The sequence below is a fragment of the Talaromyces marneffei genome, chromosome 4 (genome assembly GCF_009556855.1).
Source record: "Talaromyces marneffei chromosome 4, complete sequence".
NCBI lineage: Eukaryota > Fungi > Ascomycota > Eurotiomycetes > Eurotiales > Trichocomaceae > Talaromyces > Talaromyces marneffei.
This window is the reverse complement of record NC_072351.1, coordinates 90,460-106,908: the sequence shown is the minus strand read 5'-3', so window position 1 is coordinate 106,908 and position 16,449 is coordinate 90,460. Positions and strand designations below refer to the sequence as shown.

The 16,449-nt window shown below is 46.0% G+C and overlaps 6 protein-coding genes across 6 annotated transcripts; 5 read left to right on the top strand and 1 right to left on the bottom strand.

The window, feature by feature from the left end:
- Positions 1–2,708: 2,708 nt before the first annotated feature.
- On the bottom strand, positions 2,709–5,271 carry EYB26_005099 (uncharacterized protein; the record flags this gene model as incomplete). The annotated part of the gene is made up of 2 exons (XM_054264389.1): positions 2,709–4,059; positions 4,136–5,271. The coding sequence occupies 2 exons, from the start codon at positions 5,269–5,271 to the stop codon at positions 2,709–2,711; spliced, it is 2,487 nt and encodes an 828-aa protein (XP_054120364.1).
- Positions 5,272–5,722: 451 nt separating this feature from the next.
- On the top strand, positions 5,723–6,919 carry EYB26_005098 (uncharacterized protein; the record flags this gene model as incomplete). The annotated part of the gene is made up of 6 exons (XM_054264388.1): positions 5,723–5,800; positions 5,876–6,061; positions 6,130–6,295; positions 6,366–6,386; positions 6,435–6,561; positions 6,637–6,919. 6 exons carry the CDS (start codon positions 5,723–5,725, stop codon positions 6,917–6,919), a joined length of 861 nt encoding a protein of 286 aa, XP_054120363.1.
- An 897-nt stretch (positions 6,920–7,816) lies between these two features.
- Positions 7,817–8,701, top strand: EYB26_005097 (uncharacterized protein; the record flags this gene model as incomplete). The annotated part of the gene is made up of 1 exon (XM_054264387.1): positions 7,817–8,701. One exon carries the CDS (start codon positions 7,817–7,819, stop codon positions 8,699–8,701), a length of 885 nt encoding a protein of 294 aa, XP_054120362.1.
- Positions 8,702–10,472: 1,771 nt separating this feature from the next.
- Positions 10,473–11,515, top strand: EYB26_005096 (uncharacterized protein; the record flags this gene model as incomplete). Its single annotated transcript, XM_054264386.1, has 2 exons — positions 10,473–10,483; positions 10,645–11,515. 2 exons carry the CDS (start codon positions 10,473–10,475, stop codon positions 11,513–11,515), a joined length of 882 nt encoding a protein of 293 aa, XP_054120361.1.
- A 942-nt stretch (positions 11,516–12,457) lies between these two features.
- EYB26_005095 (uncharacterized protein) lies at positions 12,458–13,186 on the top strand (the record flags this gene model as incomplete). Its single annotated transcript, XM_054264385.1, has 1 exon — positions 12,458–13,186. The coding sequence occupies one exon, from the start codon at positions 12,458–12,460 to the stop codon at positions 13,184–13,186; it is 729 nt and encodes a 242-aa protein (XP_054120360.1).
- A 1,205-nt stretch (positions 13,187–14,391) lies between these two features.
- On the top strand, positions 14,392–15,529 carry EYB26_005094 (uncharacterized protein; the record flags this gene model as incomplete). Its single annotated transcript, XM_054264384.1, has 2 exons — positions 14,392–14,550; positions 14,618–15,529. The coding sequence occupies 2 exons, from the start codon at positions 14,392–14,394 to the stop codon at positions 15,527–15,529; spliced, it is 1,071 nt and encodes a 356-aa protein (XP_054120359.1).
- Between the last annotated feature and the right edge of the window lie 920 nt (positions 15,530–16,449).

The window sequence follows — 16,449 nt, the reverse complement described above, 5'->3', positions numbered from 1 at the left end:
GCCCGGAGGCACTAAGCCTATAGGGCACTAGCGTATTAATTACATAATCCATTTCCCACAGATCCGACGTAAACTCGTGATAGCCCATAATTTGTTCTCGTACCGTGTCAGCTTGGTGTTCGGGTTCTCCGGTTGGTGTTTTTTAGGGTGGGGAATTTCCCTTGTTAAAGGTGTTGGCTAGTAGATGGTCTTAAAGGTTATCTTCTCCAAGTGTGCGGTGTCCTATCTTCGGCGGCCGCAGCAGTATCTACCTGGGAAGGGATAGATTACTTCCTTTCCCCTATGTTGATGGAGGTCCGGCTTCGGGTTCCTGTTCTAATCTTCCTGTTGCAATTGCGTACTTGATTACTGCCTGGACGGCCTTCATGTCTGGTTGCCATCGATCCGGGTCGGAGCGTGATTTTCCGCCTAGGAAGAAGGACAGGTTACCTCGTCTCGACTCTGTGCATTGGTTCATGCCTTCTCTCATCGCTGTCCATTTTGTGCAGCGGAATAGGAAATGTTCCACTGTCTCACTTGCTTGTCCACATGCGCAGAGATCGGAGTCTGCTGCGCCTATCCTATTCAAGTAGCTGTTGAGCCCTGTCATTCCTGTCCGAAGCTGGGCCAGGATTTTTGCCTCTTTCCGGTTCAATCTGTCGTACAAGCTCCTTGTATGTTTTCCTGGAAGAGCTGCATCTACAGCCTTTGAGTATTTACCAACATTCTCTGGGAGAGTCCATTCTAGCTGCCGTTCCGCAAGGGCGAGCCTGATAGCAGTTGATCTAGCTTGGGATGGTTGTTTCTCCGGCAGATGCTCTGTTCCTGTCGCTTTCTGTGCTTCAGCTTTTGCTCGTTGTTTCAAGTTGATATCTGCATGTGCTGGTATCCAGATTGCATTTACTGCGTTTCCTCGCCGGTATAAGGTCTCAATCTGCTTATATATCCGCTGGATGGTTTCTTGACCAGATTGCTGGCGGGGTTGGCTGATTGCTGCCACTGCGGATCTATTACTGCTAAGGATAGATATCCATCTACAGCATGCCCCAGGAGGGACTCGTTCTAGGGCGACCGCCATCGCTTCTAGTTCTGCTGTATAAGGATTCTGCTCTGTCCTTTTGCCCAGGGTGATCGAGAAGCTGGATATGTCGGTTCCATTATTGTCTGCCTGGGTGTCTCTTATATGGCCTCCTATACCCACTATTCCGGATCTAGCAGATGCACTTGTGGCAATTAGGATACCAATTGCCTTCTTAGCAATTTGAATGGTCTGTTCCCCGTCTTTTTCGTGTATCGTTTGTATACGCGCTGTCCATGGTGATATTGTGAATGCTTGGATAGTTTCTATCCGCTCGGTTGTTGTTGTTGTCTCTAGGGCTCGAGCTATCCTCTGTAGCGGAGACCTGAACCTCTGGGTTGTGATAGTCCTTAGTTTGACTAGGGGGTTTGATTCAGGTAGTGTTTGGATGTCGATGTGTAGTTTTATAGCTTTCTCCATATGTCGATTGTGGAACGGCTGGATGCCTGCTTCTGCCTCAGCCACAGCAGTTGCTACTGTCCGAAAGGCCCCCGTTACTGCAATAGCTCCATGTTTCTGTATTCTGTTTAAATATTGTGTTCCCCTTGCTCCACAGGCATGCATCCAGACACTAGAAGCGTAGTCTGTCACTGGAGCTACTGTAGCTCTAAATAGTTGTCTTGCTGACCGTGGGGAAGTCATCTTTAGCCTTCTCAGCGCCATGGCTGCCGTGAGTCCTTTGGTAGCAGCATTGGCAATGTGTTCCTTGAACTGTAGCTGGGAATCCATCACTATTCCTAAAATCTTTGCACTTTCCTTTGGTTCGACTATTTCGCCTTTAATCAAGAATGGTATGCTGCTTGAACGGCTTGCCGTCCGGGTGAAGTGAACTATGGCCGTTTTATCACATTCAAATGTTGCCCCGCTTCGTCTTTCCCAATCCAAGGCTCTGTCGATTATGGCTTGTATGCTAGCCCGGTTTACTTCTGCTGATGGGCCTGATACCCATGCCGTATAGTCATCCACAAATGCAATTGCTCCTCCGGAGGCACTTATCCTGTGTTGTACTAAATCCGCATTGAAGAACAGGAATAGTATTGGGGACAGTGGTGATCCTTGTGGTAAGCCTGCCTGTGGTAGCTCCCGTTGTTCGCTTGTAGATCCATTAACCAGGATGTTTGCTGTGCGTCTTGAGCAGAAAGCATCAATCCATCGAACTATTTGGTCAGGTATTCCTCTTGCCTTGAGTCTCTGCAGCAGTCTCTCTTTGAAGACTCCATTATATGCCCCTTGGACATCAAAACTGACCAGGCTTAGTACCTTCCTATTTCTCCAGGCCTTATAGATCTCTTCTTGCAATAATAGAAGTGCCTGTTCTGCCGAGCGCCTCTTCCTTGCTCCAAAGTGGTTTATAGGCAGCAGGCCGAACTCTTCGACAGCGTATGATATCCTTTCCGCGACGACCGCTTCCAGTATTTTACCCAACGTGGAGAGCAATGATATTGGTCTCCATGCTTTAGCCAGCGCGTAATTTTTCTTGGCCGGCTTCTTTAGCGGTATAATCTTAGCATTTCTCCATTGGGAAGGGAGATCGCTATCTTGAAGTGATATCTGAAAGATACGGAATACTCTTTCTTTGACCACTGGCCAGAGCTGCCTCCATACCATTGCTGGGAGGCCATCCTCTCCGGGTGCTTTCCATGGCTTAGCTTCAAAGACTTTTTCGTTCAATCTCCTCCATAGTGAGATCAGGCATGTGTATCGGCTCTCTTTGTGGCCGAGTTCCCTCATCTTCTATTCTCGTCGGTAATGGTGGGAAAAATGTAGCAAGCAACTCTTTCATCTGCTCTCCTTTATCTTTGGTAGTAGATCCATCTGCCTTTACCAATGGTGGTATTTTGTCGCTGAATGAGCTGCTATTAGGTTTTAGATATTTAGTTGCCTGCCATATATTTGCATCATTAGCAAGGAAATCTTCCCAGTGTATCTTCTTCTGTTTCCGGATTGCATCATGATATTCTTTTGCCGCTTTATGTGCTTGTTGTTCGAGCTCATGGATTATACATCCTGCTCTACGCCGCGATCTAGCCTGATTTCTCCAGTATGTGTATATACGGCGAAGCTGCGTTAGATCTGTCGTCCACCATCGTTTCGCGTATGGTGAGGGTTTTGCCTTTGGTGTAAGTTTTGAGACTGCTTCTGTGACCGCTATCATCAGGCGATCCGTCTGCAGCTGGACTGAGCCGTCCAGGGGAACCCCTTGTAAGCTGGTAGTGACTCTAGCTCTAATTTCTGTCCAAGGCGCGTTCTTCCAGAGCAATCTCTCAGTGGTAGGTCGATCCGGGACTGATATATCAAACTCTGTTTCAATAGCTTGGTGGTCTGATCCATGGTTTGTATAGTGTATGCCACATTTAACCATCTCTTCTGCTAGCTCCGTCGATGCTAAGACTAAGTCGATTGTTGTTTCTGTATCCCCTGAATGCCATGTCTTTGTGCCTCTTGGTAGAAGGCTGTGGAGTGAGTGTTCGGTCATATAGTCAACTAAAGCATCAGCCTCCCCCTGTCTTACTGGAGATATTTGGTCTCCGCCCCAGAGTTGGTCATGCCGATTGAAGTCTCCCATAATTAGAACATCCATCCGTTTTCCATCTCTTCCCCGTATGTCTACCACTAGGCTATGTAGTAGCCTAGTTGTAGATATTAGTGCTTCCTCATTGTTCCCCTCCACATAGACTGAGGCCACCAGTACTGCCCTATCTGGAAATTGTAGTATCGCAGCTGTCAGATCTGAGGATTTTACTGGGATCTGTTCTGCCTCAATGTCGCTCCGAACCCATAGCATGCTCCGGATTGGCCATCTTCCTTCATGTCTCTCCGTGGGTGTCATCTTAGTCCAGTAGCTGTGTCCCATTGGGCTTGTTATCATTGTCTTCTCAATCATCCGCGCGTATGGCTCGGATATTGCTATCGCTCCATAATCTCTAATTTCGTTATCGTTCATTAAGCTTTGTTGTATCATATCTCTTTTGCCCACATTGAGTTGTAGTACGCGAAATGATCTATGCATGAGACTGTATAAGGCGTATTCGACAGTTTTTGCTGAATGACTCATGAGGCCCTCCACAGGGAACACACTTTAGAATTGTATCCTGGCAGGTGCTGTGATGATGTCCCTTATTTGCACATCTAGCGCAGGTTTGAGCCTTCTTGCAGGAAAAGGCCTTATGCCCCATCTCTTGGCAGTTATAACATTGAGCAGGTCCTGTTTGTGGTTCAAAGACCCGAGTATATGCGGATTCTCCTGCTATATCAAAATAGTTGCCTTCTATCAGACGTCTGGCTTCCGTCGCTTTGGTAACGTATATTACCATAGATCCATATGCTTTGTTGGAGTCTTTTTTGCTAAGCCAAGAGATCTTAGCAATGCTGACGTTATTTTCTTTCCCCAGGATTTCGGCTGTCCCTGATAAGATATTTCCATCTGCATCTAATACTGCTGTCCGGTTAGCATTGTCGATTTTGACCGGATATAGCTGGTTTCGTAGGATTCTTATTCCTGGTATCTCAATCTTTTGGGCGGCTTCTTTGATCTGCTGCATCTCGTCTTCATGTCTGCAAACCACCTTGATCCGGTCTGCAGTTTTTGGGTCCTTGATCATTGCTGCACACCGCCAGTTTTCTGTTTCCTCATTCCCACGCATCTCTTTTTCGATCTGTTGTCTTATATTGGCTATCTGGGTCTTCGCTTTGTCTTGTTCTCCGACCCGGGACGTGTCGATTGTGCAGAATAGCGTATTAACTAATGTAGGACGGGCTAGGGGTACTAGCTGTGTATCCTGTTGATGACTGGGCTGTCTATCAACTACAGCCGCGTATGTTGTCATAGCCGGAGTACTTGCGACAGTGTCTAGCTGTTCCTGGAGTTGCTTGTAATCTTCTGTAGCTTGGCTTCGGATTGCTTCTACTTGGGTCTGCAGCGCTTGAATTGTATTGCTCTGTTCCCGGATCATTTCAGACTGTTCCTTGATCATCATCTCTTGTTTGATAAGGGCTTCTTTCAGTCCTTTAACCTCTTGGTAGGTGCTTTCTAGGTACTGGCCTATCTTTTTAAGCATGTCCCTGTTTCCATCTTTTCCGCTCTGTTTCTCCTCAATAAGGCCAGCGGCTTTCTTTACCGCTGTTAATTCCACTTGGGTCATTGATTTCTTGGACGTTCTAACGGCGCTGATATTGTCGCTACCCGAGGCCTCTCGGGCCCTTGTTGAGGGCATTACGACGCGTCCCGAGCGCGTTGTTGCCGGCTCCTCCACCATCGCGTCCGCCATCCCCAGCTGGTCGTCGAACCGGCTGTTGTAATGACAGTCGAATTTTCGAAATGACAGTCGAAACAGGTCACTTTGCCTCTCTCTCACCTTCAGTATAGTTTCGTCAAATGCCGGTAGGGTACTGCCGTTGAAGATGGATACAAACCTGTCTATTCGCGAATGAACTTAATGAAGTCAGTATGGGGGTGGACACAACTAACCACTTTGAGTAACTAGCAACACTAAGTAAACTAATGAATCAGTGGCAAATCAGATCTCGGTACCCCAGGGATCGGATCCGAGTCTAGGATCCGATCATACCCTATGAATCCCAAATCACAGGAAGCAGTCCTATAAATCGCAATATATCAAGATCTGTTCGCATGTATCAATTACAACCCGCACATCTCAAAGCAAAATGGCACGCTCAAAATTCCTACGAGAGGCTGTGGTGATCCTTGGGGCGGGTACTCAAGGCAGGCGCCTGGCCTACATGGTATGTGATAATCCATGACCAGATCAATCCCGGATGGCTCGATTGATTTGTTGATTGTCGCTTCTATCTGAGTAGTGGTCTAGCACTGGAAAGCCTGTGCATTTAATCGACCGACAGGAAAAACAACTATCGGAAGGAGTCGAATATGTCCAGCAACTGCGTTCATCACCATCTGCTATATCCAAGAATTGGGGAAATATCACCACCTCTTCCCCCCATGGTTTGAGTACAGCATTGCAAAAAGCTTGGTTGGCAATTGAGGTTGGTACAGGAAGGACATAGTTCTCTCGGTACTATTATGTTATGCTAATTTGTGCTTTGTTCCATAGTGCGTTCCAGAGAACATCGATTTAAAGCGAACAGTAATCGGCGAACTCGATGCATTGGCCCCGGAACAGACCATCATTGCCTCTAATTCGAGCAGCTATGTAATTGGTGAAATCATAGAACCTCTGTCTCTTAAATACCCCTCCCGAATTTTGAGCGCACATTGTTGTAAGTCTTAGGGTTACACCAATGTATTGACCGCTTGCAATGCTAACCCGTGACTTTTCGCGCGCCAAAGACTGGCCACCAGAGACTCCAGGTAAGTGGACATTCTGTTGTATAAGTTCCGGCCTGACCTACTGTGTAGCGATTGAAATCATGGGACATGATAAGACCGACCCATTTGTACTTGAACAGATGCTCAGTCAATGCAAGGAGCACGGCTTCTCGCCATACCATGTGAAAGCTACATCGATTGGGTATATCTATAACCGGTAAGTTGTACTACTTTCATGGCCATTATGGTTCAGGAAGACCAAAAGCTAAGAACTGTGTTCGACGATAACTAGGATCTGGGCGGCCATTAAACGAGAAACTCTCCTTACGCTCCACGAGGGTGTCGCAACCCCAAAAGAAATTGATGCCATTTTCAAAGATGTCTTGAAGACGCCGAAAGGACCATGTGAGCTCATGGATTTAGTTGGTCTAGATGTGGTCCTGGACATTGAAAGACATTATGCAGACTCGCGCAAGGATCTCCCTCTTGAACCTCGAGAGTATCTCGGTAAGATGATTGAGAACGGCAAGCTTGGGTTGAAAAATGGAAGAGGATTTTATAATTATATTCCATGACCATTTATATTTTTTCTGTCGTGCCGAGTCGATGGATACCTACAGTGGGGGTGCAATAGTGTTGACACCCCCCTCTTACCGCCCCCATTTATTGCCGGCAAAATTAGCGCGTTGAAATCGCGTCCCATCCCAAGCCATAGAAATTATTATGAGAGTCCTATATCTTTATATTTTTCACCAATATCATGGCTCCTCGACGTCGTACAGCGCGCAGAGAACTGGACCCTTGTATGAGAGCTCGGATATGTGAGCTTCATACAAGCGCGCGCTGGGGCTATAAACGAATTCATAAAGTGCACCCAGAGATAGGGCCCTATATCAACTATTCGCAATACAATCAAGAAGGAGCAAGAACGGGTTAATCAACGCTCATTACCTCGCTCCGGGCAGCCTAGCAAACTATCATCCGAGCAAAAAGAGAATCTTATTCAACTTACAAAAGAGAATCCTCATATTAAATCTTGAAGCTCTGAATAGCTGATATTGACTCTCTAGTCTGTTGTCTGTTGTGGGAGAAGGGAATTGTCAGATAATCCGGATATCCAGAGGCAGTCAAATGAGGCAGTCAATCAGAAGCTCTACTTTATAGCCCCTAATTTTACCCCTCATGATAGGTCACAAATGATGTCAACCCTACATGCCGGATTCGATAAAACCAGCTCACCAGATGTCTATAAAAACCCGGCTTTGGAACCTCATGTATTCAGACAGACAGAGAGAACTCAATACAGACAATCTTGCTAGTCAATTCTTCTTTTCATCTTTGTAAGCTACTATTCAGGATTGGCCTGGAGTAAACCCATCAATCCGACAATTAAGAGTCTGAGTACCCCTGCCGACTTGATACCAATTATCCTTCGACTAGATATCGAATCGACTCCGATCAACCGAATCAATATGTCGTTGAACGCTCCAACCGAAGTTAGACTCGACTCCCCAGACGACTGGGACGATTGGGAAAATGCTCTCCTCAATCAGGCCGAGACTTATGACCTCCTCGGAATCCTCCAGGGGACTGAGACGTCATATAAAAGGCCTAAGGTGCCACTGATTGAAGACTTCATGCCAGCACGGCCTGAACCGCCGCCTCTCACCGGGACTGCACCTCCGGCTGAAGATCTCAACGATAGGATCGGTGCAGCTGCTGGCACACGCAGACATGTGGCCCGTCAATCGGCTCAAGGTACGACTGCTTCCCAAAGCACCGAATCCGGAGATCCCGGATTTGATACCAACGATACTGGAAATGCGGTTGGAATAAGAGAAATCGAGAAAGAGGCATGGCACGCCTTTACTGTGTACAACAATCAGTACAAATCTCTCTTCCAGGTGTGGGAAATCCAACGTCGAGATATTGACAAGGTCTTTACCTGGATAAAGAAAACGGTATGCCTTAGTTATCTCAAAACGTGTGTCTCAATCACTCCGGATTGGAAACAAGCCTATCAGAACCTCAAGGCCCATGTTGGACAAGGAACGGCGGATATCCAAAAGAAGATCAAGAACGAGTATGATCTCCATATGAGGCCATTCAGAACAACCAGACCAGCAAAGGAAATGGAAGCTTGGATTGTGAAATGGGACGAGTTGTTGACTCAAGCCAATCGTAAATCCATGATGATTGCAACCGACACCATGGATTGGTCAACTAGATTCTTTGACGTTATTCGGAATCTTGACCACGCTTGGGTGTCAGCTTATGAGATCCAACTTTATGACAAAATCGATAATAACACGCTGGAGTATAAGGATCTCACAAATCTCTTTCGAAGGCTTATCTAAAGGCTTCATTCGCCAGCAAATCGACAGCGTACACGCGTGTCAAGAGGCTCCTTTACAACTCACAAAAATGATGATAATAATGACTCAGAGGATAAGAATACTCGACACTCTAGGCGCCTAACTCGTTCCCGAGAACGCACTCGAAGACGCTCACGATCCTACTCTAATAAGCCACCTCGTAAGAAAACTGCAGGACCTGAGCAAGAAAGAACAATACCACCGTTCTGCCCTGCCTGCAGCAGTAGATATTTCCTTTTAGAATGCTTTTATATTCTTCAGTATCTTGGTCTAAGGGTACCGGAAAACTTTATGCCTCAAAAGTTTAGACAAGAAAGAGCTGAACGTTAGGCGAGTCAACACCAACCTGAGATCGATGAGCTTATTAAACAACATAAGCAAATGACATTGGGACCAAATAGAGAAAAATCACGTTCACAGAGCAGGTCTCAAGAACGTCAAAAGAAGCCTGATAACTTAGGAATAAATAATACCACTTTTCAGGGAGAATCACTTTCTCCTGAATGACTCCCTAAATTGGCAGTTGGCCGGTGCAAAGCAACATTCTTCATCCAAATGGAGAAGGACTTGGCCGCACTGTCGATTAATGACTATCCATTGAAGCATTCATCAATATTGGACTCAGGTTCTACGATTCATATCTTTAATGAGATAGAACGCTTTATCAACTTCTAAAGGGCACAACCTGGAGACTTCCTTTAGGCTAGAACCTATAAGATGCCTATTCTCGGATATAGGGAAGTTGATATCGAAGTCCACGGACTCGGCGGTAAGCTGCGAATCTTACGCCTATATAAGGTAGCTTATTGCAAGGACTTTATTGCCAACCTTATGTCGCTCCGCCAACTTAGAAAGCAAGGAATATGGTGGGACGGCCGGAGAGGTTTTGACTGCCTTCGTGACGAAAAGAACAGAATCGTGGCGTATATCAAAGATAGAGAAGGTCAATTTGTACTTGAATATATAACTCATGACCACCCTATGATCAAAACTGGATTCATGATTCGGCGTCACCGCTTCAACTCGTGGACCTCAAGGAAAGAAAGAAAAGCCAATGCCGAACGGTGGCATGCACGTCTTAGTCATCCTGGACCTTAGGTTATTGAACATCTTGCTGGAGCTGCTAGAGGCGTTAGGTTGACCGGCCTTTTAAAAGGTCCAATAACGGTGGAATGTGAAGCGTGTGCCAGCTCGAAGATACACCGCCTGATAAGACGAGAAGATCGACGCCTCGCTGAACGACCCAGCAAACACCTAGCACTTGATTTTCATGACTTCGAGAAGAGTACACTAAAGAATGATAAGGATAAGAGAACATTAATATTGATTACTGACCGTTATAGCGGATTTATGTGGGATTTCTATTTAACCGGACATACGACGGTTGAGATCCTAGAAACACTGAAGTGGTTCTTCCAATATCTAAAGAAACGCTATAATATGACCCTAGTAAAGATTGAGATGGATAACGAGATTACTCACAGACACCTGGAAGTGAAGGATTGGATTAAATAACAACACGTCACTATTGAGACCTCTGTTGCCTATACCCAATCCTAAAATGGTGCAGCCGAACGCTCAGGGGGTGTCGTGAAGACGAAGGGAAGAGCTATGAGACATAGTGTAAAGTTCCCTCGAGATCTGTGGCCTGAGATATGCCGTGAGACAGTTTATCTACTTAATCGAACGCCTCGACAGGTCTTAAATTGGAAGACACCTTTTGACATATTCTATACACAGGTTGCGCTGCAAAATGGAATATATGTATATGAACAAAAGCCTCAAATTGCTTACTTAAAGGTATATAGCTGCAAGGCCTACGCTATGACAACGGAGGCCCTGAAGAACGAGAACCGACTCTAACGCTTCAATCCAAAAGCGTGGATAGGTTATCTAGTGGGATACGACTCCACGAATGTATATAGGATTTGGAATCCTTCGACCGGAAATATTATTCGAGCCCGAGATGTTATCTTCAACGAGGATGAAGGATTCACCGGAGATATTCAACAAATCAAGGACGACCTCCTCAGTGTCACAACAGAGGATTTGACTAACCTACTCTCAAAAGTCGATATCTCTTTGGAATCAGAAAATGCTGACGATTTTACTAACCTTTTGGATGAAATGGAAGATATTATTTTTGACGAAGATAGGCCGAATCCTGAGCACACAACAACTCAAGGATCGACTGGTTCAGGATCTGAAGAATCAAGCTGTCTTAATTCCGATGATTCAAGCGGCCCATCTCTCATGACCGGAGAAGAATTGTTGGACGGAATTAATAAATATGCTTATCCTACACCTCCAGAGTCGCCTCCGAGCGCTCTATTGGCGGCTAGCATAACTATCGTTCAAAACGACGACTTTGTCCTTCGTGAGAGCTCTGAGTTCGCAGCTGGAATATCAACTAGCGAGGAAGGTAGCGATGCTGCTCTCGTCCAGGAAGCAACCAACAGGGCAGGTGTCGGTGGCGCTCCTGTTGGTATAGGTATAGTTAGGCCTACAGGGTCACATACTAAGTTTAGGGAAGATAGCGGTGCTGCTCTCAATCTGCGTGACTCCACGGAACGCCTTATAGAGACTCATAGCAGGCATTTCCTTAGGAATAGGTCCACAGGATCGCTTAAGAAGAGTAGGGAATACCTTATAGAGATTCCTACTAGAACCGTCGATACCGTTTTGACTACGCAACGGGGAGAGCTCAATCCTTGGAGGTTTGCTTTTCTAGCAGGCACAAGACATCGTCAGTATAAGGTAAATACGGTCAGGTTTGATCATGTGAGTCTCCAATGACGTTTGAGGTCAGGAAGTCGACTCCAGTCAATCCTAGTCCGCGATCTGCCGCCTGCTCCCAAGAGTCACCGTGAAGTGGAAACTCACCCTCTAGGTTGGTTATTTGAAGAGGCTGAGAAAGCTCATCTTAAAAGTCATGATCCATCTGGCTCTTGAACGACAGTGCCTATCGGAAAGGTAAAAGGAAAGCAGATTCTCGATTATATATAGGTATATGCCTATAAGCAGGATAAGAAAGGTCGTCTAGTCAAATGCAAGGCACGACTTGTGGTAAGAGGTGATCAAGAGAAAAGAGATGATATGAGAGATATATATACTACTACACTTACTGCAAGATCTTTTAGGATATTTATAGCAATTGCTGCGCGCTTTGATCTGGAACTCAAGCAATATGACGCTGTCAATGCCTTCGTCAACGCCAAACTGAATAAAGAGATGTTTATAAGAATAGCTCCTAGATATCGTGAACCTGGCAAGATTTATCGGCTGAACAAAGCCCTCTATAGACTGCGCTGATCACCACTGCTATGGCAAAAGGAACTCACTAGTACCCTTATAAAGTTAGGCTTCAAGGCCATGCCTTATGAACCGTATTGCATGCTGAAATCAGGGATCATGCTATTCTTTTATATGGATGATATCGTCCTCGCGTACAAGAAGAGCCGTTAACTAGAAGCTGACTCAGTTCTGAACCAACTTCGCGCCAAATACAATATATCCGGAGGAGAGGATCTAGAGTGGTTCCTAGGCATGAGAATCATACGTGATCGAAGCAATAAGGTGATCTGGCTTAGTCAAGCCACCTATATCGACAAAATCGCTAAATTAGCTGACACTCGGCAAACTGACGATACACTAATGTCTCGAGAAGAGTTGCTTCTATATGAAGGAACGGCCACTTACAAGAGTCAACATCACTATCAACGCAAAGTTGGCTCAATCATGTATGTGGCTGTAAGCACTCGACCTGACGTGGCTTTTGCCGTCTTACGGCTTGCACGGTTCTTGTCAAATCCAGGACCCAAGCACTATAAAGCTGCCGACAAAGTTTTATGCTATCTCGAACGTCATCGTGCGTACGCTTTGAGGCTTGGAGGAGGTGAAGATTTTTCGGTATTAATAGACGCCTTATTTGCAGATAATACACTCGACCGGAAGAGCTCGCAAGCATACGTCATGACACTTTTCGGAGGAACGATAGGATGGCAAGCCAATAAGCAGGATACGGTGATAACGTCAACTACAGAAGCCGAATTATTAGCTCTCGCTCAGGGGGTGAAAGAAGGCAAATATGTGCTTCGTTTGCTGCTTGAGTTAGAAATACGATTTAAGACACCTACTCTTCACGTTTTCTGTGACAACAAACAGACATTAGGATTGCTGGAGAAAGACGCTCCACGACTGCGTACAAAGCTTCGACACGTCGATATTCACAATCACTGGGTTCGACAAGAGGTGCAGAAGGGAGATATCCAAGTGCACTATATGCCCACGAAAGATATGATTGCCAACGGCCTCACCAAGGCACTCAGCAAGCAGGAACACCAAATATTTCTCAATCAAATCGGAGTAGAGAATATCGACAGCCGTCTCGCTCCCCAGCAAAAAGATATAGAGAACCCGGACATCGAAGAACTGCTTTCTCTCAACGACATGCCCGACAATATATGAAGCCATTCCCAGCTTTGCAAACAGTGCTTTCTGCAGCTGACGGGGTGTGTCAGATAATCCGGATATCCAGAGGCAGTCAAATGAGGCAGTCAATCAGAAGCTCTACTTTATAGCCCCCAATTTTACCCCTCATGATAGGTCACAAATGATGTCAACCCTACATGCCGGATTCGATAAAACCAGCTCACCAGATGTCTATAAAAACCCGGCTTTGGAACCTCATGTATTCAGACAGAAACAGAGAACTCAATACAGACAATCTTGCTAGTCAATTCTTCTTTTCATCTTTGTAAGCTACTATTCAGGATTGGCCTGGAGTAAACCCATCAATCCGACACGAGTCTATGAGAAGGATTATGTAATTAGCGCACGCACTAGTGCCCTCTAGGGTTAGTCCCCCCCGGGCGTAATAAACATCATTCATTCATTCTGTAAAAATACTGCCCATATATCCAATCGTACACAAAACCCCAAAGGCCATATTTTATAAGTGAAGCTCATCTTTGTTTACAGCGGAGTATCGGCGGCTTTGACCGACACACCGCGGCATTGCACTTCCAGCTGGATTGCCGACGTTTCATTCGAATTTGGTCCAGGAAATCGCAATTGGCGATCCTGGGGTACTCGTGGTACACAATGATGGGGTTACTTGCCATTTCATCCTTTGTCGGCGTCCACCTTTTTTAGGGCAACTTCCCCAGCATTTTCTCGGATTTCAGGACGTTGTAGCTAGCGGTCCTTGAATACCATAACCCTATTCAAACCTGACATTACACTATATAGGTACACATATCAAATTTAAGGCTATTTCATTTAGGCTAATCCGCAAAGGCCGACCCTCCCCGTGGCAATGATCCTCACGATCCTGATGATCCCCTCCCAGAACACCCTACAAATAGAAATGAGGAGGCATCTACGGATACAAATATCGGCATTTGAGGTACTGCTCAAGCATACCCATTTCAAACGTGGAAGCTCCCAAAAAGGTCATTTCGGCAGTTTCTTGCGGGGTATGAAGGGAACTATGCAGCGTCGGCTCATTACCATCAAGCATTCAGCTTCGTGTGCCGGAATAAGAAGAATAATATAAAATGAAGGTCATCGTCTGTCTGTCCGAACATTCTTATCCATTCCAACTGTCAAGAACTTTTCTCTTCAAACCAGGAATTCCGGTGCCAGCTTTGGAACAATAACTTTGGAACAATATGGCGATTCCCTTGGTCCTCGCTCTGGCGTGGTTTCTGCCACTAGTACTTGCCGCCAGTCTTACTCAAGTGAATAGCTTTGGAGACAACCCTGGTTCGTTGCAAATGTATATCTATGTCCCTAGTACCCTGGCTTCAAAACCAGCGGTCATTGTCGCGGTACGTAACGAGATGCGAGATCCTTGAGATGTACATCTCTTAGATGAGCCCGGGCTGAAGATTATAGATGCACCCCTGCGGTGGAAGCGCTACCCAGTACTATGGGATGTACGACTACCACTCTCCAGCGGATCAGTATGGATATATCCTCATTTACCCGAGCGCAACACGGGATTACAACTGCTTTGACGCCTACAGCAGCGCATCTCTTACACACAATGGCGGCAGTGATTCGCTCTCCATTGTTAACATGGTGAAATACGTGATCTCTACCTATGGCGCGGATCCTTCTAAGATCTATATGACGGGATCTTCATCCGGAGCGATCATGACCAACGTCCTTGCTGGCGCATATCCTGATGTTTTTGCAGCGGGATCTGTATTCTCGGGCATGCCATATGCGTGCCTCTACGGCGCTGGGGCAGCCGATCCCAGGATGTCGAATCAGACTTGCTCTCAGGGTCAGATCCAGCATACCGGTCAGCAGTGGGCAGCGTTCGTGCACAATGGCTATCCTGGATATACGGGCCAATATCCACGATTACAGGTCTGGCACGGAACGGCAGACAACGTCATCTCTTACGCTGACCTAGGCGAAGAAGTCAGCCAATGGAGCACGGTCATGGGCCTGAGTTTTACGGGAAATCAGACCAACACGCCTCTATCGGGATACACCAAGATGATTTATGGTGACGGGTCGCAGTTTCAAGCTTATTCCGCTGCAGGTGTAGGCCATTTTGTGCCGACTGATGTGTCAGCGGTTCTTGACTGGTTTGGGATTACCGGCGGTACGACGACGACGACGACAAAGACGATGCCATCCACATCGACGACACCCCCCACAACCACCTCCAGCACAGGGGGATGCGCTGCAGCGCATTGGGCTCAATGTGGAGGTATTGGCTATACGGGATGTACTACTTGTGCCAGTCCATATACTTGCCAGAAGATGAATGATTATTATTCGCAGTGTCTATGAAAGATCAACTTCTGTCGTGTGCACATTGCATATTGAAATTGGAGGAGCTGGTGATGTGGGTAGGCAACAACGATTTTGGATAAGGTATCATTTTAAGGCTGTGGTGAGGCTTTATATTATGATGTTTATTCATACAACTTGTACTCAAGTCCTGCTTGAAACAACTATTCGATGGGTTGCACTGCAAGCAGCAGTGCTGAGAGCACTCTGATGAGTATTCTAATATGAAATCCCTTGTTAATTCAAAGATAATTCAATGAATGGCTGAGCTGTTGATTGTAACCATGGATGGGATGAAGAGCGAATCCTGAGCTACTCTAGGTCGCTAGCAAGGCTAGAAACATGCTCTTGGGAGTCAATATATCACACATATTCTGGAAATTAAAAATCTCCATATAATTACGTATATTGATACCTGATAAGAAGGTGACTTCTGGTTGACCTTCGAGATCGAACGGCGGATGACGGGATTGGCTGACAGAAAGCGAAGCCAACTACATTACTGCAGCAAGATATAAATCGTTACTACGTATGACAGTCATAAAACAGTCTTCATGTGTTCCGGCATCATTGTGAATATTGTATTTTTTAAAGCGAATTGTTCCCAAGAACTGGTGAATAAAAATTTGAAGTCCTAGTTATTACCACTCTTTGGCGGACTGGTTCGAGCTACAAAATGGAATTTCCTTTGCAAGGAATACTAAGCAGCCTTGCGATGGCATGGTGACTTTGTCTGATATTCAGACTCCACCTTTATTTATGTGGAAACATTCGAGTTCGGCTGATGAGTAGATATCATGGTCAGCGATACTCGTCCCAACGCTGTGGTGGATTCCTTTGCGGACATTGTGTTCCCGATCTGTTGGATTGGCGGGTTTACTCCCGGCTAACCCTGAATGTATTTTACAAGTATAAGAAAG